This window comes from Camarhynchus parvulus, chromosome 25 (assembly GCF_901933205.1).
Source record: "Camarhynchus parvulus chromosome 25, STF_HiC, whole genome shotgun sequence".
Classification (NCBI taxonomy): domain Eukaryota; kingdom Metazoa; phylum Chordata; class Aves; order Passeriformes; family Thraupidae; genus Camarhynchus; species Camarhynchus parvulus.
Genome location: NC_044595.1, coordinates 1,948,181 through 1,972,047, shown reverse-complemented (window position 1 = coordinate 1,972,047; position 23,867 = coordinate 1,948,181). Strand labels below are relative to the sequence as shown.

The following is a 23,867-nucleotide window of genomic DNA, read 5'->3' as shown; positions in this document are numbered from 1 at the left end:
TAGTTGCCCAAAATGATAAGAGCTCAGAATTAGGAGTTTTGCCCAAAATGATGAAGCTCAGGAATTCCAAGGAACAGTTTTAGTTGCCCAAAGGATGAAGCCCAAGGAGCAGTTTTAGTTGCCCAAAAGGATGAAGCCCAAGGAGCAATTTTAGTTGCCCAAAAGGATGAAGCTCAGCAAGCCCAAGGAACAGTTTTAGTTGCCCAAAAGGATGAAACCCAAGGAGCAGTTTTAGTTGCCCAAAAAGAAGCTCAGCAATTCCAAGGAGCAGTTTTAGTTCCCCAAAAGAGGAAGACCAAGGAACAGTTTTAGTTGCCCAAAGGAGGAAGCTCAGCAATTCCAAGGAACAGTTTTAATTGCCCAAAAGGATGTGAAGCCCAAGGAGCAGTTTTTGTAGCCCATCTCCTGCTGTCCCAAGTTCTCCACTCCTGTTTGGTTGTTCACTGTTGGTTTGAAGGATCTGTTCTGCTCCATTTGCAGTCTCATGGGGATGTTTTTTAAGGAAGGAAAATGTCAGCAAGCCCAGCTGAAGAATTCCAGACTCCTTTTGTACAGGACCAGAAATCCTTGGATTTTTGGGGGGTTTGTGGGTTGGCTCCAGGTCCTGATGGTGATGGAGGAAATTCATCCCCAGCACGAGGTTTCAGCAGTGCCTCTGGGCTCTGGTTCTGAGCTGAGCACCTGCCTGCCCCAGAACCTCTCCAGTTTTGGGGTGATTTCCAGAGCTTTCCGCAGGGCTGGGCTGTCAGTTACAGGCTGTTACAGTTTTTGGAGTTACAGTTTTTGCTTTTCCTACCGGGACAGCTGGAGGAGTTGGACGCTTTGTATTTCTTCCAGAGCAGAAGCACCATCCTCAGGTGAAGAACGAGCTCTCTTCATGCCTTAAATTCCAGGCTCCCTGCCAGAATGCAGGAATTTCGGTATCGGTGGCTCTTCAGCTCGGTTCCGGGGAGCACCGGGAGAGCCCGGCTGTGCTCAGAACGGTTTAAGGCGGGAGGGACCCGGTGCCGAGCCCTCCCGCAGCCCCGAACCGTTCGTTGTCAGGGAACGGGAGTGAAGCCGCTCCCGCCGGCAGGGCGGGGACAGCTGAACGTTCCTTGGCGGGTTTGACTTTTAAATGAACAATGTCCGTTCGTCATCGCTCCTCTATTAAACGGCGTTCAGCTTCGAGCGGCGTGTTCCGTTACCGGCGGGACGGGACGGGAGAGGGAGACGGGATGGGAACGGGACAGGACGGGAATGGGATGGGAGAGGGAGACGGGACTGGAGCGGGAACGGGACACGGGACGGGAATGGGATGGGACACGGGACAGGACGGGACAGGAACGGGATTTGACACGGAATGGGACACGGGACGGGAATGGGATGGGACAAGGAATGGGACACGGGACAGGACGGGAGTGGAGCGGAGATGGACACGGGACTGGAGCAGCGACGGGAACGGGATTGGGATGGGACACAGGACAGGACACAGAAAGGGACTGTAGCGGGGAGAGGACACGGAATGGGACACAGGACGGGACTGGAACGGGAACGGGACACGGGACAGGACACGCGGGCGCGGGCGGAGCCACCCCCTGACTGACAGTAGGAAGTCCCGCCCCCTGACGCACCCGAGCCGCGCTCATTGGCTGCTCTGACCCGCGCGGGCTCCCATTGGTCGAAGCCGCGGCGTGGGCGGGACGAGCGGAGGCCAGGAAGCGGCGGCGGCCCCGCGGAGGCTTTTCCTGCCCGCGGCCCCGGAGCGGAGAGGGCGGACCCACCAGGCAGCGGTGAGGCCGGGCAGCGGCACCGGGCAGCGGGCGGGGGGCCTCGGCAGCCCCCAGCCCTCCTTGGGAGGGCGGATCTTCACCCGCGGGGCGCTGCGGCGGCGAGCGGGATGGAGCGGGGCTGGGCCGGGGGCTGGGATGGAGCTGGGCCGGGGCCGTGAGGGGTGGGACAGGGGCGGTGGGATGGAGCCGGGCCGGGACCGTGAGGGATGGTCAGAGCCCGAGGGGGTGAGGCAGGGCCGGGCCGGGGTCGTGAGGGGTGGCACAGGGGCGGTGGGACGGGGCAGTCCCGGGACGTTGCCGGGGGTGCGGGACCCGCCCGTGCGGCCTCAGGGGCTCGGGGGTTCTGCTGCTCCTCCCCTCAGAACGCGGGGCTGCGACCGGCCCAGCGATGAGGGGGGACGGGGATCCCCGACAGCCCCGGGAAAGGGGGGAGCTGGAAATCCTGGGGTAGAAGGGACGAGCACGTCTTGGTCTGGGAATGGGGGTCTGGGGAAGGGGGTTTGGGTCTGGGGAGGCGATTTGGGTCTGGGGGAGCTGAAAATCCTGGGGTAGAAGGGACAAGTGCCTCTTGGTCTGGGTATTTGGGTCTAGGAGTGGGGATTTGGGTCTGAGGGAGCTGGAAATCCTGGGGTAGTAGGGATAAGCGCCTCTTGGTCTGGGGAGGGGGGTTTGGCTCTGGGGGAGTGGGTTTGTGTCTGGATCTGGGGGTTTGGGTCTGTGGGAGGTGGTTTGGGTCTGGGTCTGGGGGTTTGGGTCTGTGGGAGGTGGTTTGGGTCTGGGTCTGGGGTTTGGGTCTGTGGGAGGGGTTTGGCTCTGGGTCTGGGGGCTTGGGTCTGTGGGAGGGGTTTGGCTCTGGGTCTGGGGGCTTGGGTCTGTGGGAGGGGTTTGGGTCTGTGGGAGGTGGTTTGGCTCTGGGTCTGGGGTTTGGGTCTGTGGGAGGGGTTTGGGTCTGTGGGAGGTGGTTTGGGTCTGGGTCTGGGGTTTGGGTCTGTGGGAGGGGTTTGCCTCTGTGTCTGGGGGTTTGGCTCTGGGGTCTCAGCCCCGTGCCCCCCCCGGTGCTCAGCACCCCGTGCCCTCCGTGCCCCTGCAGCCGGAGATGACGACGCTGACGCACCGGGGCCGGCGGGCCGAGGGCCGGGGCTCCGAGAAGAAGGGGGAGGGCGAGGAGGAGGCTGCGGACAGGGAGCTGAACGAGGACGAGCCCGATGACTCCAAAGACATCCGCCTGACCCTCATGGAGGAGGTGCTGCTCCTGGGGCTGAAGGACAAGGAGGTGAGGCTGGTGGGGCAGGTGGCACGTGGGCAGTGCTGTGGTCAAGCTGGGCTCGAGGCTCTCAGGGAGCAGCAGAAGGGATTGGATGGGTTCTTCTCAGTGTTCTCCCTTAGAACCTGCTTGGAATCACAGAATTGTAGGATGGAATTCACAGAATCACTGAGTTGGAAGAGATCTTAAAGATCATGGAGTCCAACCCATGCCCCAACACCTCAACTGAGCCATGGCACTGCGTGTTGGAAGGGACTGTAAAGTTCATCAGGTTCCAAACCCTCACCATGGACAGGGACACCTTCCACCATCCCAGGCTGCTCCAAGCCCTGTCCAGCCTGGCCTTGGACACTTCCAGGGATGGGCCAGCTGCTCTGGGCTCCCTGTGCCAGGAGATGGCACCTGAGCTGTGCACGTGGCTGATAAGTGCTGTCCCAGCAGCTCTGCCTTGGGGACAGTGGCAGGAGGTGTGGGTGTACGAAACAGAGAGGGGTTTTTCTTTCCAGGGCTGAAGCCATGGGTAGAAGGAGGGTGAACATCCTCCCCTGCAGCCCCAAAGCAGCAGCTGGCACACGGGGACACCGTGAGCGCTGCTCTGCTCTTTAAAAATCCACGGGGGAAAGAACAGAGGTGGCTCTTGAGGGAAGAGGCAGAGGGCAGCAGAGTCAGCTGGGAGCTGGGAGCAGGCACAGGCTGAGTGTGGAGCCACAGTGGGCAGGGAACAGGAGCTGCATCTCTGCTGCCTTGCTGGGCCAGGCAGGGCTGGGCATGGGCAGCTCTGGGTGGGAATGTCACTGTGGCAGCTCCTCCTGTGTGCCTGTCACCCTTGGGGAAGGGGATCCTGGTCAAGCAGAATTGGTTTGTGCTTATCAGCTGCTAGGAACTGGTTTATCAGCTCTGCCTGGAAGGGGAAGATGCCTGGTGTGGGGTTCTCTGAGCTGTTTGTGCCTTGACTTCACCCCTGCATCCATCTCCTGCATCAGCTCGGGGAAATCTTTGGCTGGCAGGGTGGTGAGGCCCTGGCACAGGTTATTCCTCGGCTGCCCCATCCCTGGGAGTGGCTCAGGCCAGGTGGAACCTGTCCCTGCCATCACAGTTGATCTTTAAGGTCCCTTCCAACCCAAACCATTCCACAGTTCTAAAATCTGCTATTCCTGATGAGTGGATGGGGAATTGCAGACCAGGGGAAGCCAACCAGGTGCCCAAAGTGCTTCTTGGGGTGCCAGTGGCAGAGCAGAAGCTTCCAGAGAGGCTTTCCAGCTCCAGGAGCCCACTTTGGTCAAGATTGAACTCAATGATCCTGGAGATCTTTTCCAGCTGTAACTATTCCATGATTCCTGTGTGAGCCTGTCTCCCACCCTGAGGAGCTGAGGTGAATATCCTCCTCCTCTTCATTCTCTTCATCCCTCAGGGGTGGAATTAAACCTTTGTGAGGTGCCAGAACCTTCTTTGCAGCAGGGCTCTGCAGTTCTGGGCCGGTCCCAGCTGGTGCTGAGCTGTCACACGGATGCAGCCCAGGCTGTGACAGTGACAAGGGCTGGGGCTGTCCTGTTTCAGAGCCCCAGATAAGATCTAGGAGCCAACTAGGAAGTGGCAGGAGCTCGGGGCTGTAAAGGGAACACAATGCAAATAATCCTGGAGCAAATATTTGAGAGCAGCCTGGGAGTGGGGTGCCATGGGCTGCGTTTTTCCTGGGCTGTGTTTGGTGTTCTTGGTTAATGTATCCTGGGAACGGCCCTTCAGCCACCAGGAACCTGGGAGAGCACAACAAATACGGGAAAAAAACCTTGTCAAACTGTGCTTTTTTTTTTTTATTATTCCATCCTGTCCTTCCACATTCCTGTAGCTCACAACCAGAGGCAGCAGCAGCCTGGCCCTGAGCTGGGCTCTGTTTTCACAGCTCAGGTGTTCGCTCATGCTTTGATGACTGGGGGAAAAACAAGATGATTTTTGCCAAATTCAATGAGCTCACGGTGTAATTTCATTATTTAAAGTACCAGTCTGTCCATGTAGGAGGACCTGGCTGCAAACCAGCCTGGCTTTTATAACCAGTCTGATTCCACAAGCTGGAAATAACCCAGGAGCTTTGGAATTTCAAATTTCCTAGGGGTAACGTGCCCTTGAGGCCAGGAAATTGAAACCTTTGCTCAACTTCACACCCTTTCCTGGAGAACTTGTTTGTAAAAGCCAGGAGCAAAATCCAGGAAAGGAAACCAGGAGGGCAGGGATGAAAGGTTGCTTTGTGTTCCTGCACAAGGAAGTGGAGAAAGCAAATAAAAATCTTCATTTCTTTTATGGTTCTCTGTGCTGGGCAAGCCCAGTGTCCACATGTGCTGCTCAAACAGAGCCACAGGGGATGGGAATTCACCCCTGGAGAGGGAAAACCTTCCCTGGGGGAGGGCTGGGGGTTCCCAGCCTGTTTGCCTTGGGGAGGGGTTCACTTTTTCTGCAGGCTCCTGAGGGCTTTTGGGTCCTTCCCTCCTTGTTTTCCATCCAGAGAAAGCAGCAGAAAGGGAAGGAAGAAAGCAGCAGAAAGGGAAGGAAAAGAAAAGCAGGAAGGGAGAAAAGAAGGAGCAGAAAGGGAAGGAAAAGAAAAGCAGAAAGGGAGGAAAGAATGCAGCAGAAAGAGCAGCAGAAAGGGAAGGAAAAGAAAAGCAGAAAGGGAGGAAGGAAGGAAGGAGCAGAAAGAGCAGCAGAAAGGGAGAAAAAAGAGCAGAAAAGGAGGAAAGAAAGCAGCAGAAAAAGCAGCAGGAAGGGAGGAAAGAAGGAGTAGAAAGGGAGGAAAGAATGCAGCAGAAAGGGAAGGAAAATAAAAGCAGAAAGGGAGGAAGGAATGAGCAGAAAGAGCAGCAGAAAGGGAGAAAAAAGGCAGAAAAGGAGGAAAGCAAGCAGCAGAAGGGGGAGAAAAGAGCAGAAAGAGCAGCAGAAAGGAGGAAAAAAGGGAAGAAAGGGAGGAAAGAAAGCAGAAAAGAAGGAAAGAAAGCAGCAGAAAAAGCAGCAGGAAGGGAGAAAAAAAGAGCAGAAAAAGAGGAAAGCAAGCAGCAAAAAGAGCAGCAGAAGGGGAGGGGAAAAGAGCAGAAAGGAAGGAAAAATAGCAGCAGAAAGGAGGAAAAAAGGGCAGAAAGGGGGGAAAGAAGGAGCAGAAAAGGCGGAAAGAAAGCAGCAGAAAAAGCAGCAGAAAAGGAGGAAGTAAAGAGCAGAAAGGGAAGAAAGCAAGCATCAGAAAGGGGGGAGAAAAGGAGCAGAAAGAGCAGCAGAAAGGGAGGGAAGAAAGCAGCAGAAAGGGAGGGAAGAAAGAGCAGAAAGGTGGAAATTCCCACCAGGAACCTATTCCAGGTGTGTTGGGGTCTCCCTGCAAACAGCCCTTGGTGGCTGTGATCCCACTGGGGTCACCCTTCCCTTGGGCACCCCTGAGGTGCCAGTCCAGCCCCCTGAGGCTCTCCCTGAGCCCTGGCTGCTCCTGCTTTGCCTGAAATGCAAGGAAGAGAAGCGAACAATGGAGCTTTGTTCTCGTCAGGGAGTGAAAGAGGAGTGGAAGAAGGGAAGGGAAGGGAAAGGTCACCTGGGCTGCCCCATTTCTCCAAAGCAGAGCCAGCTCTCTTGGAAAGCATCACTTGAATGTTGTTGAAGCTCAGGGAACAGCAAATTCCCTCCCTGCAAATTCCCAGGGCAAATTCCCTCCCTGCCTTTTCCAGGTGATTTTTTGTTTTCCTCCCTGGCTGCAATTGCAGCCCAGAACTGTCCTGTGCATTCTGGAACTTGGAATTCTCTTCCTTTTTTGCTGCTTCTTTTTATGATCAGGCAGGAGCAGGGAAATCTGGGAAGCTTTGGAGAGAAAGGAGCAGAGAAATGTGGGAAGGTTTGGAGAGATGGGAGCAGGGAAAGTCGGGAAAATTTGGAGAGAAAGGAGCAGAGAAATGTGGAAATTGGGAAGGTTTGCAGAGACAGGAGCAGGGAAATCTGGGAAGGTTTGGAGAGGAAAGAGCAGAGACAGAAACAGAGAAATCTGGGAATTTTTGGAGAGACAGGAGCAGGGAAATGTGGAAATCTGGGAAGGCTTGGAGAGAAAGGAGGAGGGAAATCTGGCAAGGTTTGGACACAGGAATGGGGAAATGTGGAAATCTGGGAAGCTTTGGAGAGACAGGAGAAGGGAAATGTGGAAATCTGGGAAGATTTGGGGAGACAGGAGAAGGGAAATGTGGAAATCTGGGAAGATTTGGGGAGACAGGAGCAGAGAAATGTGGGAAGGTTTGAAGAGAAAGGAGCAGAGAAATGTGGGAAGGTTTGCAGAGACAGGAGCAGGAAAATCTGGAAAGCTTTGGAGAGAAAGGAGCAGGGAAATCTGGAAATATGGAAGGGTTTGGAGAGAAAGGAGCAGAGAAATGTGGGAAGCTTTGGGGAGACAGGAGCAGGAAAATCTGCAAAGGTTTGGAGAGAAAGGAGCAGAGACAGGAGCAGGGAAATCTGGAAAGGTTTGAAGAAACAGGGACAGGGAAATGTGGAAATCTGGGAAGATTTAGAGAAAGAAGCAGGGAAATGTGGGAAGGTTTAGAGAGACAGGAGCAGAGAAAGGAGCAGGGAAGCTTTGGGGAGACAGGAGCTGGAAAATCTGGAAAGCTTTGGAGAGAAAGGAGCAGAGAAATGTGGGAAGGTTTGAAGAGAAAGGAGCAGAGAAATGTGGGAAGGTTTGCAGAGACAGGAGCAGGAAAATCTGGAAAGCTTTGGAGAGAAAGGAGCAGGAAATCTGGAAATTTGGGAAGGGTTTGGAGAGAGGAGCAGGGAAATCTGAGGAGCTTTGGAGACAGGTGCAGGGAAATTTGGGAAGGTTTGGAGAGAGGAGCAAGGAAATTTGGGAAGGTTTGGAGTGAGGAGCAGGGAAATTTGGGAAGGTTTGGAGAGAGGAGCAGGGAAATTTGGGAAGGTTTGGAGAGAGGAGCAGGGAAATCTGAGGAGCTTTGGAGTGAGAAGCAGGGAAATCTGAGGAGCTTTGGAGAGAGGTGCAGGGAAATTTGGGAAGGTTTGGAGTGAGGAGCAGGGAAATTTGGGAAGGTTTGGAGAGAGGTGCAGGGAAACGTGGAAATCTGGAAGCCTTGGGGAGACTCGTGGGCAGGATCCCAGCAGTCCAGGAGGGATGAGGAGCAGCAGAGAGGACAAATTCCCTGCCTTGTTCTCCCCAGGGCTACACCTCGTTCTGGAACGACTGCATCTCCTCGGGGCTGCGGGGCGGGATCCTCATCGAGCTGGCTCTGCGCGGCCGCATCCGCCTGGAGCCGCTGGCCCTGAGGAAGAAGAGGCTGCTGGAGAGGAAGGTCAGGCTGCTGCAGGAGCCCTGGCAGGGGCTGGGGCGCTGCCCACCCCAGCCTGCCCGGGGGGATGTGAAAAACGTGCTCAGTCTCTTGTGAAAATGGAAAAATAATAAAATAAAAATTAAAAAGAAATTAAAAAAAAAAAAAGAAGAAAATAAATGAGTAATCAATTAAAAAGGAAGGAAATAATAGGAATAAAAAAGAAATTCATAAAAGAAAGTAAATAATAGAAATCAGAAATGAAAAGAAAATAAATGAATAATTAAAAATAAAAAAATTAAAGTAATAATAAAATAAATAATTAAAATTTCAATAAATAATAAAAATTAAATAAATAATAAAAATTTCAATAAATAATAAAAAATTTAAATAAATAATAAAAATTTCAATAAATAATAACAAATTTAAACAAATAATTAAAATTTCAATAAATAATAAAAATTAAATAAATAATAAAAATTTCCATAAATAATAAAAAATTAAATAATAAAAAATTAAATAAATGAATACTGGAATCCGTAATTAAAATTTAAATAGATAAATAATAAAAAAGTCGATAGCTATTAAAAATTAAAATAAATGACAATAAAATGAAAAATGGAAATTAAAATAAATAAATAATAAATATTTTAGATTAGTTTAATCATGAATTAATAATTAATTTAATTTAAAAAAGGACAATGGGAGATATATACTATAAAGCAGAAATAAAAATGACATCTTTATAACAAAGTTACTTTAACGTCACGTGTAAAATCCATTGTAATATTTACAAAAAGCCAAAATTATATTATATAATTATTATATATGATAATGTCATGTTAATATACAATATATTAATACTAATATACAATATTATATAGAAATACTATAAAAAGCCAATATTATTGGAATATTATAACACTATATAATAATAATAATAATAATAATAATAATAATAATAATAATAATAATAATAATAATAATAATAATACCTTCCTCCAAAATTACAATAGTGTAGTGTTATATAATATTAATGGAATATTATATTATTATATCATGACAATATTATACAATAATGACACAAAATGACAATATTATATAATATAAATAGAATATATTCATATATTCTATGATATATTCATATATAATTGTAATGATATAAAATTATATTACAATGCCACAGGTTTACAATATGCTAATATTCTACATTACTGCTCCTCCCAGGTGCTGCTGAAGTCGGATGCCCCCACTGGGGATGTGCTGCTGGATGAGACCCTCAGGCACATCAAGGCCACGGAGACAGCGGAGACGGTGCAGACCTGGATAGAGCTGCTCACTGGTAGGGCCAGGTGGAAATTCCACCACCCCAGCTCCCTCCAGGGCTCTCCAAACATCCCTGAGACCCACCAAAACCCATCCAGGGTCACCCTCTGCGTCCCTCTCTGCATCCAGACCCAACCAAAGCCACCAAAACCCATCCAGGGTCACCCTCTGCGTCCCTCTCTGCGTCCAGACCCAACCAAAGCCACCAAAACCCATCAGGGTACCCTCTCCTGCATGCAGACCCAACCAAAGCCACCAAAATCCATCCAGGGTCACCCTCTGCGTCCCTCTCTGCATGCAGACCCAACCAAAGCCACCAAAACCCATCCAGGGTCACCCTCTGCGTCCCTCTCTGCATCCAGACCCAACCAAAGCCACCAAAATCCATCCAGGGTCACCCTCTGCGTCCCTCTCTGCATCCAGACCCAACCAAAGCCACCAAAATCCATCCAGGGTCACCCTCTGTGTCCCTCTCTGCATCCAGACCCAACCAAAGCCACCAAAACCCATCCAGGGTCACCCTCTGCATCCAGACCCAACCAAAGCCACCAAAATCCATCCAGGGTCACCCTCTGCGTCCCTCTCTGCATCCAGACCCAACCAAAGCCACCAAAACCCATCCGGGGTCATGCTCTGCATCCAGAGCTCCAGGATCTGGTGGTGAGGGAACCCCAAAAAGAGGGGAAAGCCCCAAAACCAGCCTGGACCTTCCAAGACTCCTCTCCAGGGTTGTCCAAATGTCCTTCAGACCCAGCCAAAGCCACCAAAATCCATCAAGGATCCCAGGTCCAGCATCACCCTCTGCATGCAGAGCTCCAGGATCTGGTGGTGAAGGAACCCTGAAAAGAGAGGAGAACCCCAAAACCACCCTGGACTCTCAAATCCCTCCAAAACCCCTCTCTAAAGTCCCTCTCCAGGGCTGTGCAAACATCCCTCAGACCCAGCCAAAGCCACCAAAATCCATCCAGCATCACCCTCTACATGCAGAGCTCCAGGATCTGGTGGTGAGGGAACCCCAAAAAGAGGGGAGAACCCCAAAACCACCCTGGACTCTCAAATCCCTCCAAAATTCCTCTCCAGGCCTGTCCATGATTCCCTGATTTCCCTTCCCAGATCACCCTGGGGGGATATTTAGATGTCCTGGTAGAATTTGAAGGTTCTACTGGAGGATTCTGAGGTGTCCCAGGTAGGATTTGGATCTCCTGGGAAGGATTTTGGGGGATCTCAGGTAGGATTTGGGGCTCCCAGGAAGAATTTTGGGGGTCCCAGGTAGGGTTTGGGTCTCCTGGGAAGCATTTTGGAGGATCTCAGATAAGATTTGGGTCTCCTGGGAGGATTTCCAGATCCTCAAGAGGATTTTGGGCTCCTGGGAAGCATTTTGGAGGATCCAAATGCTGAGGTCTCACCAAGCCTGGGGTGACCCATGGGTGGAAGAGGCTTTGAGAAGGGATTTGCCCCGAGATCTCCTGGGATTTCTCCTCAAGCTCCACTGGGAGCTTTGCCAGGAGGATCTGAGTCAGGCCAAGGGATCAGAGCCAGGTGTGCATGCAGGACATCATGGAAGGGTGGAAGGACAGTGGAATTTGGAAATAAACCTTGAGCAGAGCCTCCCTGGCCTGGCTCTGGATCCCTGAAGTTCCCTGGAGATGAGGAGAGCAGGAGAAGGCTGAATGTGAGGGCAGAGTAGAATTTTCTGGATGTCCTTTTATTGAGAGCATGGTGGAAATCTTGGACCTCAGAGCTCCTGTGGCAGAGCCTGGTGTCCATGCAGGACATCGTGGAAGGGTGGAAGGACACTGGGAGTAGGAAACAATCCTTGACCAGAGCCTCCCTGGCCTGGCTCTGGATCCCTGGAGGTCCCTGGAGATGAGGAGAGCAGGAGAAGGCTGAATGTGGGGGCAGAGAAGGATTTTCTGGGCTGGGAGCTGGGTGGAAATCTTGGACCTCAGAGCCCAGTGTCCATGCAGGACATCATGGAAGGGTGGAAGGACGTTGGGATTGGCAAACAAACCTTGACCAGAGCCTCGTGTCCCTCAGGAGAGACCTGGAACCCCTTCAAGCTGCAGTACCAGCTGCGCAACGTGCGGGAGCGCCTGGCCAAGGCTCTGGTGGAGAAAGGCATCCTGACCACGGAGAAGCAGAACTTCCTCCTCTTCGACATGACCACGCACCCCGTCTGCAACGCCTCCGAGAAGCAGCGCCTGCTCAAGAGGCTCCAGGAGAGCGTCCTGGAGCGTTGGGTCAACGAGCCCCAGCGCATGGAGCGCAGGACCCTGGCCCTGCTGGTGCTGGCCCACGCCTCGGACGTGCTGGAGAACGTTTTCGCCAGCCTGGCCGACGACAAGTACGACGTGGCCATGAACAGGACCAAGGACCTGCTGGATATGGACCCTGAGGTGGAGGCTGCCAAGGGCAGGGGCACGGAGATGATCTGGGCTGTGCTGGCGGCCTTCAATAAGTCCTAAAACCTCTCCTTGGTGGGTCCCATCGTGGGGTTCCACCCTGGGGTCTCCCCAGAGGGACCTGGACTTGAAAGGTGCCAAAGGCAGGAACACAGAGATGATTTGGGCCATGCTGGTGGCCTTCAATAAGTCCTAAACCCATCCTCACGTGGTGTGGGGGAGATCATTGATGGGTCCCACCAAGGGGAACCCTCTCCCCAGAGGAGCCTGGACCTGGAGCTTGGAGCTGGAGCTCCAAGCCAGGGGCATGGAGATGATCTGGGCTGTGCTGGTGGCCTTCAATAAGTCCTAAACACTCCTCACATGGTGTGGAGGAGATCCTTGATGGGTCCCACCAAGGGGAACCCTCTCCCCATGAGGACCTGGGGTTCCTGGGGCGCTGGATGGGCTCAGCCTGGGGAGGGACCAGGGGATTTTTGCTTTTCCCCTCCCCAGGTGGGGCTGGGAGGTGAGAACCCACCAGGACCAGCACCAGAGCCCCGTGGTGCCTCCAGGGAGAGGTGGCAGCAGCTCTTCACTCCTTGCCCTTGGGCATTTCCTTCTGAGGCCAGTGCAGAGTTTGGGGTGGCAGAGTTTGGGGTGGCCCAGCAGCTGCTCCAAGAGGCCAAACCCTGGCACAGACGGGGCTCCTGGGTGCCTCTCCCACAGCCAGCTCCTGCCTGGCAGCTCTGGGGGTGCCCCTGAAGAGCTCACAGCCTCCTGGGGTGGTTTGGGGGTGTTGGGCGCCCAGAACCCCCCAGGCTGTGCCCCCATGGCTCAGCTGCTCTTTCTAGTGAGAAGAACCAAGTGAAACTGTGATTATTTTTGTTCACAACCCCCTTCCTTCCTTCCTCCCCCACTTTATTCTCCTGTAGTTCACTTAAAACTGAAATATTTCTCTGCAGCCCGGGCTGTGTCCGTGTTTCAGTGGGTGCGGCTGCCAGCGTTGGCATTGCCGGGAGGGTCGGGATGTCCCCAGGGTGACGCCGGTGACATGAGCTGCGGGTGGTTTTAGCTGATGGGTGGGGGTGAGCTCCCTCCTCCCCCAGGCCCCTTTCCCTTTCCGGGGGCGCTTTTGGGGCTTTTCGGTGTCCCCGCATCTCCGCGGTGTCTCCGCACCCTCCCCGCCCCGGTCTCGAACCCGCGGTACTGCGGGACCGGAGAAGCCCCGCCTGTTTCCCCGCCCACTCGATGTTTCTCGCTTTCCATTGGCCGCTGCTAATGCCAGTCATTGTTGCCACGCCCTTTTGCTCGCACCGCCTCCTCTCAGTGCCACGCCTCCCGCGCGCACTGATTGGTCGGGTGTGATGTCACTGCGGCCGATTCTCTGCGCTCATTGGGTAGAGCTGCTGTCCGTCACGCAGCTGAGGCGGTGGAGGCGGTGGCGGCCATTTTGGAGCAGGGCGCGGGGCCGGACGCAGCGGAGGGAGCGCAGAGCCCCCCCCTCGCCGCCATGGCAGCCCCGCTCGGTACCGGCGCCTTCACGGAGGAGACCGGGCAGGAGAAACAGGTGGGGGAACCCCCGGGGGACGGAGGGGATGTCGGGCGGGCTCCCACTGGCTCGGCTGCACGTCCCTCTTTCCAGTCCTAAGCGGAGATTGGTTATTTCTATTGTCCGTCTTGCGAAATCCCGACTCTGATTGGCTACGGGGGCTGGGGTTGGGCGGGACTTCCGGATTAGGCGCGATGGCGGCGTGGGGGGTGCGTGGGGTCGGTGGGGTGGGATTGAGGGGGGCCCGGGATGGACCCGGGATGGGGTAACGGGGGTGGGAGGGGGCTGGGATTAACCTGGGGTGGGGGGAGTGGGGGAACTGGGATGGATGGGGGAACTGGGATGGATGGGGTGACTGGGATTGGGTAACTGGGATGGGGTGACTGGGATGGGGTAAGTGGGATTGGGGTAACTGGGATGGGGTAACTGGGATGGGATTGGGGTAACTGGGATGGTGTAACTGGGATGCGATTGGGGTAACTGGGATTGGGGTAACTGGGATTGGGGGAACTGGGATTGGGGAACTGGGATTGGGGTAACTGGGATTGGGGTCACTGGGATGGATGGGGTCACTGGGATGGGGTAACTGGGATTGGGGTGACTGGGATGGGATGGGGGTGGTGGGATGGGGGGGGGTACTGGGATGGGATTGGGGTGACTGGGATGGATTGGGGTAACTGGGATGGATGGGGTCACTGGGATGGGTGGGGTAACTGGGATTGGGGAACTGGGATTGGGGTAACTGGGATTGGGGTCACTGGGATGGGATTGGGGTCACTGGGATGGGATTGGGGTCACTGGGATTGGGGGTCACTGGGATGGGATTGGGGTCACTGGGATGGATGGGGTAACTGGGATGGGATTGGGGTCACTGGGATGGTGTAACTGGGATTGGGGTCACTGGGATGGGATGGGGGTCACTGGGATGTGGGGGTCACTGGGATGGGATTGGGGTAACTGGGATGGGATTGGGGTCACTGGGATGGATGGGGTAACTGGGATTGGGGTCACTGGGATGGGATGGGGGTAACTGGGATGGGATGGGGGTAACTGGGATGGATGGGGTCACTGGGATGGATGGGGTCACTGGGATGCGATTGGGGTAACTGGGATGGATGGGGTCACTGGGATGGGATTGGGGTCACTGGGATGGTGTAACTGGGATGGGATGGGGGTCACTGGGATGCGATTGGGGTCACTGGGATGTGATTGGGGTCACTGGGATGCGATTGGGGTCACTGGGATGTGATTGGGGTCACTGGGATGCGATTGGGGTCACTGGGATGGCATTGGGGTCACTGGGATGTGATTGGGGTCACTGGGATGCGATGGGGGTCACTGGGATGGATGGTGTAACTGGGATGCGATTGGGGTCACTGGGAGCTCCGGGCAGCACTCACAGACCCTGCAGTGCTTTCAGGGCACAAAGCTTTGGGTGCTGCTCTCAGACCCCCCTGACCCCCAAATCCTGCCCAGGATCCCCAAATCCTGCCTGGCACCCCCAAAATCCTGCCCAGGATCCCCAAAATTCTTCCCAGCAGACCCAAATCCAGGAATTCCTTCCCAAAAGAAATAATGTAAATTTCATTTATTAAATAAATTTTAATTTAATAAACAAATGTAAACATTAATTGATCATGTAAGTAATAAATAATGTAAGCTTTATTTAATAAATAGAGTTTAACTTAATAAATAAATGTAAATAAATAATGTACATTTCATTTAATAAATAAATTTTAACGAATATAAATTAATAATGTAATAAGTAATGTCAGTTTTCTTCAATAAATACATTTGAATTTAAGTAATAAATGTAGATTAATATTGTAATAATGTAAATTTTATTTCATTAATAAATTTTAATTTAAATAATAAATGGAAATGAATAATGTGATAATGTAAATAATGAATAAATAGAATTAATTAAATAGAATTCTATTTAATTAATAAATAGAAATGAAGAATGTAATAATGTCATTTAATAAATTTTAATTTAACGGACACATCTAAATTAATAATAAAATAATGGAAATTTCATTAAATAAATTTAAACTTAAATAATAAATAGAAATGAAGAATGTAATAATGTCATTTAATTTATTTTTAATTATAAATATTATTAATAAATAATTTAAATAATAAATAAAATTTATGTCATTTAATGAATTTTAATTCAATTAACACATATAAATTAATAATAAAATAATGGAAATTTTATGAAATTAATTTTAATTTAGTTAATAAATATAAATAAATATAAAAAAATAATTTAGTTAATAATATTACTGAGGTAATAAATAATAGAAATGTTACTGAATCATTAATTTTGGATTTCTTTGTGTGTTTTAGGACTCTCAGGAGAAGGACAAAGCCATTTCCCCCGAGAGGGCAGAGGAGGCCAAGCTCAAGGCCAAATATCCCAACCTGGGCCAGAAACCTGGGGGCTCCGATTTCCTCATGAAGAGGCTGCAGAAAGGGGTGAGTGAGGGGCCCAGGGCTCAGCCCACTCTGGCCTGAAAGTGGGGAAAAAATGGGGAAAAAATGGGGAAAAAACTGGGGAAAAATTGGGAAATATGAGGGAAAAAAAAAAAAAGGTGGAAAAAGGGGAAAAGGAGGGGGGGGATGGGGGAAAAATGGGGAAAATGGGAAAAATGGGGAAAAAGAAAAAATGGGGGAAAAAGGGAAAAACTGTGGGAAATGGGGAAAAAAGAAAGGGGAGAAAAAAAAAACTGGGGAAAAAGGGAAAATGGGGAAAGAAGGGAAAAAAAGGTGGTGGAAAAAGGGAAAAAGTGGGATAAAAAGAGAAACTGGGGGAAAAATGGGGAAAAAGATGGGAAAAAAGAGAAAAAACTGGGGAAAAAGGAAAAAGGGGAAAAATTTGGGAAAAATGGGGAAAAAAGGGAAAAAAAAATGGTGGCAAAAATTGGGAAATATTGGGAAAAAGGGAAAAATGGGGAAAAAAAGGGAAAATGGGGGAAAAGAAAATGGGGAAAAAAAGAGAAAAAAATGGGGGAAAAAACTGGGAAATTTGGGGAAAGAATGGGGAAAAAAGGGGAAAAAATGGTGGGAAAAACCGTGGGGAATTGGGGGGGGAAAAGAGAAACGTGGGGGAAAAATGGGGAAAAAATGGGAAAAAACTGGGGGAAAAATTGGGAAATATGAGGGAAAAAAGAAAAAAAAATGGTGGCAAAAAAGGGGAAAATCGTGGGAAATTGGGGGGAAAAAAAAGAGAAACCTGGGGAAAAATGGGGAAAAAATGGGGGAAAAAAATTGGGAAATATGGGGAAAAAAGGGAAAAAATGGTGGCTAGAAAGGGAAAAACTGTGGGAAATTGGGGGGGAAAAAAAGAGAAATCTGGGGGGAAAATGGGGAAAAAATAGGAAAAAACTGGGGAAAAAATTGGGAAATATGGGGAAAGAATGGGGAAAAAAGGGAAAAAATGGTGGCAAAAAGGGAAAACCGTGGGAAATTGGGGGGAAAAAAAGAGAAACCTGGGGGGAAAAAATGGGGAAAAAGATGGGAAAAAAGGAGAAAAAACTGGGGAAAAAAGGGAACAAATGGTGGGAAAAACCGTGGGAAATTGGGGAAAAAAGAGAAACGTGGGGGAAATGGGGAAAAAGATGGGAAAAAAAATAGAAAAAACTGGGGAAAATTTGGGAAATATGGGGAAAAAAGGGAAAAAATGGTGGCAAAAAAGGGAAACCGTGGGAAATTGGGGGGGGGGGAAAAGAGAAATCGGGGAAAATGGGGAAAAAATGGGGAAAAAAAGAGAAAAAAATGGGGGAAAAGATTGGGAAATTTGGGGAAAGAATGGGGAAAAAAGGGGAAAAAATGGTGGGAAAAACCGTGGGGAATTGGGGGGGAAAAGAAAAATGGGGAAAAAATGGGGAAAAATGGGGAAAAAGAAAATGGGAAAAAAGGAGAAAAAAAAAAAATGGGGAAAAAAAGGGAAAAATCGTGGGAAATGGGGGAAAAAAAGAAAACCTGGGGAAAAATGGGGAAAAAAAAAAGAAAAAATGAAATATGGGGAAAAAAGGGAAAAAATGGTGGCAAGAAAGGGAAAAACTGTGGGAAATTGGGGGGGAAAAAAGAGAGAAATCTGGGGGAAAATGGGGAAAAATAGGAAAAACTGGGGGAAAAATTGGGAAATATGGGGAAAAAAGGGAAAAAATGGTGGCAAAAAGGGAAAAACCGTGGGAAATTGGGGGGAAAAAAAGAGAAACCTGGGGGGAAAAAATGGGGAAAAAGATGGGAAAAAAGGAGAAAAAACTGGGGAAAAAAGGGAAAAAATGGTGGGAAAAACCGTGGGAAATTGGGGGAAAAAAAAGAAAACGTGGGGGGGAAATGGGGAAAAAGATGGGAAAAAAAAGAGAAAAAACTGGGGAAAAAAATTGGAAAATATGGGGAAAAAAAGAAAAAAAAAAGGTGGCAAGAAAGGGAAAAACTGTGGGAAATTGGGGGGAAAAAAAAGAGAAATCTGGGGGGAAAATGGGGAAAAAATAGGAAAAAACTGGGGGAAAAAATTGGGAAATTTGGGGAAAGAATGGGGAAAAAAAAAAAAGTGGTGGGAAAAACCGTGGGAAAAAAAAAAAAAGAGAAAGTGGGGAAAGGAAAAAGGGGAAAAAAAAATTGGGAAATATGAGGGAAAAAAGAAAAAAAAATCGTGGCAAAAGGGAAAAACCGTGGGAAACTGGGGGATAAAAAAGAGAAACCTGGGGGGAAATGGTGAAAAGAATGGGAAAAATCCAGGGAAAAATGGGGGAAAAAAAAGGCAAGCTAGGGGGAAAAAATGGGAAAAATAATGGGAAATTTGAGGGGAAAATGGGGGAGAATGGGGAAAAAAATTTAAAATTTTAAATTAAATTTAATTCCAAAGAAATGTATTGCTTATTAATTTAATTTAGTAATGAATTCATTTCATTTAATGATTAATTAATAGTTTCATTCGTTTATTTAATTAATTTTCAAATCAGAGCTAAAAAGGAAGGCAAATAAATCCAAAAAAGGCACCTGAGAGGTGGTGGGGTCTCTGCTCCCCATGGGCTGCCAGGGAATTTCACCTCAAGCTTCTCCTGCCCCTCCTTCCTCCCTGACACAGATTCTCTCACATCCTCTCACTCCTCTGGCCACAATTCCATCTGCAAAATCCCTTTTTTCCCCTTCCTGCTTTCTTGTTATTCCCAAGGTACAGCCCTGACCAGGGCCAGGTCCGTTCTAAACTTGGCTGTGTAAACCTGGGACGGGTTTTTTATTAGGACTGAGCTCTGAATCATCTCGCAGATGGGATCCCTCTGTTCTCTGGGGCAAAAGTCCTGTCCCTGTAGGCCTGGCTCACCCCAAAAATCCTGGCTCTGTAAGCCTGGCTCATCCCCAAAATCCTGTCCCTGTAGGCCTGGCTCATCATCCCAAAAGTCCTGGCTCACCATCCCAAAAGTCCTCGCTTTGTCAGCCTGGCTCATCCCAAAAGTCCTGGTTCATCATCCCAAAAGTTGTGGCTCTGTAAGCCTGGTTCATCATCCCAAAAGTCCTGTTTCTGTAGGCCTGGCTCATCCCAAAAGTCCTGGCTCTGTAAGCTTGGCTGATCCTAAAAATCCTGTCTTTGTAAGCCTGGCTCATCCCAAAAGTCCTGGCTCATCATCCCAAGAGTTCTGTTTCTGTAGGCCTCGCTCATCCCAAAAATCCTGGTTCACCATCCCAAAAGTCCTGGCTCTGTCATCCCTAGCTCCTCATCCCAAAAGTCCTGTTTCTCTAGGCCTGGCTCATCCCAAAAGTCCTGGCTCATCCCAAAAATCCTGGTTCACCATCCCAAAAGTCCTGGCTCTGTAAGCCTGGCTAATCCCAAAAGTCCTGGTTCTGTAAACCTGGCTCACCATCCCAAAAGTCCTGTTTCTCTAGGCCTGGCTCATCCCAAAAGTCCTGGCTCATCCCAAAAATCCTGGTTCACCATCCCAAAAGTCCTGGCTCTGTAAACCTGGCTCACCATCCCAAAAGTCCTGTTTCTGTAGGCCTGCTTTATCCCAAAAGTCCTGGCTCACCATCCCAAAAGTCCTGTTTCTGTAGGCCTGCTTTATCCCAAAAGTCCTGGCTCATCATCCCAAAAGTCCTGTTTCTGTAGGCGTGCTTTATCCCAAAAGTCCCGGCCCTGTAAGCCTGGCTCATCACCAGCTCAAAGCTGGGACAGGTTTTCCTTAGGCCCGAGGACAGGAGCAGGCTCTGCAGCCCCTGCAGGGCAGTGCTGGCAAGGAGCAGAGTCCTGCTGACGGATGGGATGGGATGGGATGGGATGGGATGTGTGGGATTGGCCCTGGGATGCCCTTTGAGCTGGGAGGTGCCCCCAGCCTTGGCCCTGCAGCTGGGGTGGTGCAGGAAGGGCCTTGGCAGCAGCCAGGCTTTGTTCTCTGGGGTAAAAGTCCTGCCTGTGTCAGCCTGGTTTATCATTCCCAAAGTCCTGCCTTTGTCACTCTGGCTCATCCCTAAAGTCCTGCCTGTGTCACCTGGCTCACCCCAGAAGTCCTGTCTGTCTAGGCCTGGCTCATCATCCCAAAAGTCCTGGTTCTGTAGGCCTGGCTCATCCCAAAAGTCCTGTCTGTCTAGGCTTGGTTTATCATCCCAAAAGTCCTGGTTCACCATCCTACAAGTCCTGTCTCTCTAGGCCTGGCTCATCGTCCCAAAACTCCTGGTTCAGCCACCCCAAAAGTCCTGGCTCTGTCACCCCTAGCTCCTCACCCCAAAAGTCCTGGCTCTGTCACCCCTAGCTCCTCACCCCAAAAGTCCTGTTTCTCTAGGCCTGGCTCATCCCAAAAGTCCTGGCTCTGTAGGCCTGACTCATCATCCCAAAAGTCTTGGCTGTGTCAGCCTGGCTCACCCCAAAAGTCTTGTCTCTAGGGTCTCTAGGCCTGGCTTATCATCCCAAAACTCCTGGTTCATCATCCCAAAAGTCCTGGCTCTGTAGGCCTGGCTCATCATCCCAGTGCAGAGGATGTTGTGAGGCTCTGGCTCAGCAGGTGTGATCCCAAATCTCACAGGTGTGATCCCAAACCAGTCAGTGTGATCCCAGATCTGAAAAGTGATCCCTGATCTGGCAGATGTGATCCCAAACCAGTCAGTGTGATCCTAAACCTGGCAGATGTGATCCCAAACCAGTCAGTGTGATCCCAGATCTCTCAGGTGTGATCCCAAACCTGGCAGGTGTGATCCCAGCCCTCACAGATGTGATCCCAAACCTGGCAGTGTGATCCCAAATCTCACAGGTGTGATCCCAAACCTGGCAGGTGTGATCCCAAATCTCACAGATGTGATCCCAAACCTGGCAGTGTGATCCCAAATTTCACAGATGTGATCCCAGCTCTCACAGATGTGATCCCAGCATTCCAGAAGTTTCTCCCTCCCTGCACTCAGTGCCTGCTGTGCCCGGGCTCAGTAGGTCAGGGCTGCTCCCGCCATCCAAAGGTCCCAGCTCTGTGTCAGAGGTGCCTGAGTCAGGCCCAGGAGCTGCCACCCAGGCCTGGCCTGACTCACTGGCTGGGGGCCAAAGGCCTTTAAACCTGGCCTAACTCCCTGCCTGGATTTCCCCTTGTGTCATCTTCTCATGGCCTGGTTCAGAGCAATCCCAGCACTCCCTAAGGGATCCTTGTGGCTCGGCTGTTCCCCTGCTCCTGCACAGCCAACCCCAATCCCAAATCCTGCACAGCCAACCCCAATCCCAAATCCTGCACAGCCAATCCTAATCCCAAATCCTGCACACCCAACCCCAATCCCAAATCCTGCACACCCAACCCCAATCCCAAATCCTGCACAGCCAATCCTAATCCCAAATCCTGCACACCCAACCCCAATCCCAAATCCTGCACAGCCAACCCCAATCCCAAATCCTGCCCACCCAATCCCAAATCCTGCACACCCAACCCCCAATCCCAAATCCTGCACAGTCAATCCCAAATCCTACACACCCAATCCCAATTTAGCCCTCCCCAAAAGGAAAAAGGGAAAGGGATAAAAAGGATAAAGGGAAGGGGATAAAGGGATAAAAAGCACCAGAGACAAGGTGGAATTTGAAGGGTGTTGAGGCAAACCTGTGCTTTGAAAGTGTTGAGCATCCCAAGCTTGGATTTCTTTTTTTCCCTGTGGCTCTGCTGTCCCTCTGCTCCTGCACACCCAATCCCAAATCCTGCACACCCAATCCTAATCCCAATCCCAATTTAACCCTCCCCAAGGGATCCTCATGGCTCTGCTGTCCCCTGCTCCTGCACAGCCAACCCCAAACCCAAATCCTGCACAGGCAATCCCAAATCCAATCCCAATCCCAAATCCTGCACACCCAATCCCAATTTAGCCCTCCCCAAGGGATCCTTGTGGCTCTGCCGTTCCCTGCTCCTGCACAGCCAATCCCAAACCCAATCCCAATCCCAACTCCTGCACACCCAGTCCCAAATCCTGCACACCCAATCCTAATCCCAATCCCAATTTAACCCTTCCCAAAGGCTCCTCAGGGCTCTGCTGTTCCCTGCTCCTCCACACCCAATCCCAAACCCAATCCCACTCCCAAACCCAATCCCAAATCCTGCACACCCAATCCCAATTTAGCCCTCCCCAAAGGCTCCCCGTGGCTCTGCTGTCCCTCTGCTCCAGCACTCCCAATAACCCAAACATTTCTCCCTCTTGCAGCAAAAATACTTCGATTCTGGCGACTACAACATGGCCAAGGCCAAGATGAAGAACAAGCAGCTGCCAAGTGCAGGGCCTGACAAGAACCTGGTGACAGGAGACCACATCCCCACGCCCCAGGACCTGCCCCAGAGGAAATCCTCACTGGTCACCAGCAAGCTGGCAGGGTAGCTGCACTCCCAGCTGGGGGCTGCCCCTCTTTTTGTCTCCTTTTTTTTTTTTTTTTTGGCTAAATGGATTGAATTTCACTGTACCATAGGGATGGGAGCACCAGAATCCACGTAGTTGTTTGAGTTTTTCCAGCAAACACACCCCAAAGCTGACTGGGGGCAGGGTTGGGCTGGCCCTTCCTCTCAGAGAGGCTTTGCCTTAATTTTGCTGCTCTTTGGAACCGTCCTGGCTCGCAGAGGCACTGGAACTTTGCCTCCTTCCTGGCTGGGAGAGCCCCAGAGGAGCAGAGGGGGCACCTGGAGGAGGGGAGAGGGCAGGGCTGAGGTGTGGGAAGGGATTTCAGGGGTTGGGGTCCCAGAGACTGAGCCAGCTGGGCGGGAGAGTGATCCCAGATCTGGCAGGTGGGATCCCAGATCTGGAAATTGTGATCCTAGATTTGGAAATGTGATCCCAGATCTGGAAATTGTGATCCTAGATTTGGAAATGGTGATCCCAGATTTGGAAATTGTGATCCTAGATTTGCAAATGTGATCCCAGATTTGGAAAGTGTGATCCCAGATCTGGAAATTGTGATCCTAGATTTGGAATTGTGATCCCAGATCTGGAAATTGTGATCCTAGATTTAGAAGGAGTGATCCCAGACCTGGAAAGTGGGATCCTAGGTCTGAAAAGTGGGATCCCAAATTTGGAAAGTGTGATCCCAGATCTGGAAAGTGTGATCCCACATCTGGAAAGTGATCCCAGATCTGGCAGGTGTGATTCCAGATTTGGAAAATGTGATCCCAGATTTGGAAAATGCGATCCCAGATTTGTAAAATGTGATCCCAGATTTGGAAAAGGTGATCCCAGATTTGGAAAATGTGATCTCAGATTTGGAAATTGTGATCCCAGACCTGGCAGTGTGATCCCAGGTCTCACAGATGTGATCCCAGATATGGAAAGTGTGATCCCAGATTTGGAAATTGTGATCCCAGACCTGGCAGTGTGATCCCAGGTCTCACAGATGTGATCCCAGCTCTGAAGGCTCGGTCAGGTGTGAGCTTTAGAGCTTCAAAGTGAAGAAATTGGCCGAGGTGAAAAAGAATCCGGGGGGTGTTGTTGGGCTGAGCTGTGTGCGATCTGTCCCTGGCTCAGCTCACAAGGGAGACAACATTTCCAGAGGGTTTGGGAGAGGGGCTGGGCAGAGTTTGAAACATCTTTGGGTGCTTTGGGAGTAGTGCCCCACCTCAGCTGGCGGAGCTTGGCTGAATTTGGCCAGAGGGACAAAACCAGAGGGGTTTGGATGAATTTGGTCAGAAGGATAAAACCAGAGGGGCTTGGCTGAATTTGGCCAGGGGGGCTTGGATGAATTTGGCCAGGGGGTTTTGGATGAATTTGGTCAGAAGGATAAAACCAGAAGGGCTTGGCTGAATTTGGTCAGAGGGACAAAACCAGAGGGGTTTGGATGAATTT

General features: G+C 50.6%; 2 protein-coding genes across 4 annotated transcripts; both read left to right on the top strand.

Moving 5' to 3' along the window:
* The first annotated feature begins 1,689 nt into the window (after positions 1-1,689).
* GOLPH3L (golgi phosphoprotein 3 like) lies at positions 1,690-12,985 on the top strand. Of its 2 annotated transcripts, none has more exons than XM_030965317.1 (5): positions 1,690-1,772; positions 2,863-3,045; positions 8,214-8,345; positions 9,549-9,663; positions 11,685-12,985. In XM_030965317.1, the coding sequence occupies exons 2-5, from the start codon at positions 2,869-2,871 to the stop codon at positions 12,110-12,112; spliced, it is 852 nt and encodes a 283-aa protein (XP_030821177.1). In that variant the 5' UTR covers positions 1,690-1,772; positions 2,863-2,868; the 3' UTR covers positions 12,113-12,985. The 2 variants fall into 2 exon arrangements, with proteins under 2 accessions (XP_030821177.1, XP_030821178.1); XM_030965318.1 differs by having other exon boundaries at positions 1,701-1,772; positions 2,836-3,045.
* A 460-nt stretch (positions 12,986-13,445) lies between these two features.
* Positions 13,446-23,867, top strand: ENSA (endosulfine alpha). 2 transcript variants are annotated; one of them, XR_004061382.1, is made up of 4 exons: positions 13,446-13,598; positions 15,930-16,058; positions 22,245-23,326; positions 23,410-23,867. XR_004061382.1 is itself a non-coding variant. In XM_030965296.1 (3 exons), the coding sequence occupies exons 1-3, from the start codon at positions 13,542-13,544 to the stop codon at positions 22,413-22,415; spliced, it is 357 nt and encodes a 118-aa protein (XP_030821156.1). In that variant the 5' UTR covers positions 13,446-13,541; the 3' UTR covers positions 22,416-23,867. The 2 variants fall into 2 exon arrangements, 1 of the variants encoding a protein (XP_030821156.1); XM_030965296.1 differs by having other exon boundaries at positions 22,245-23,867.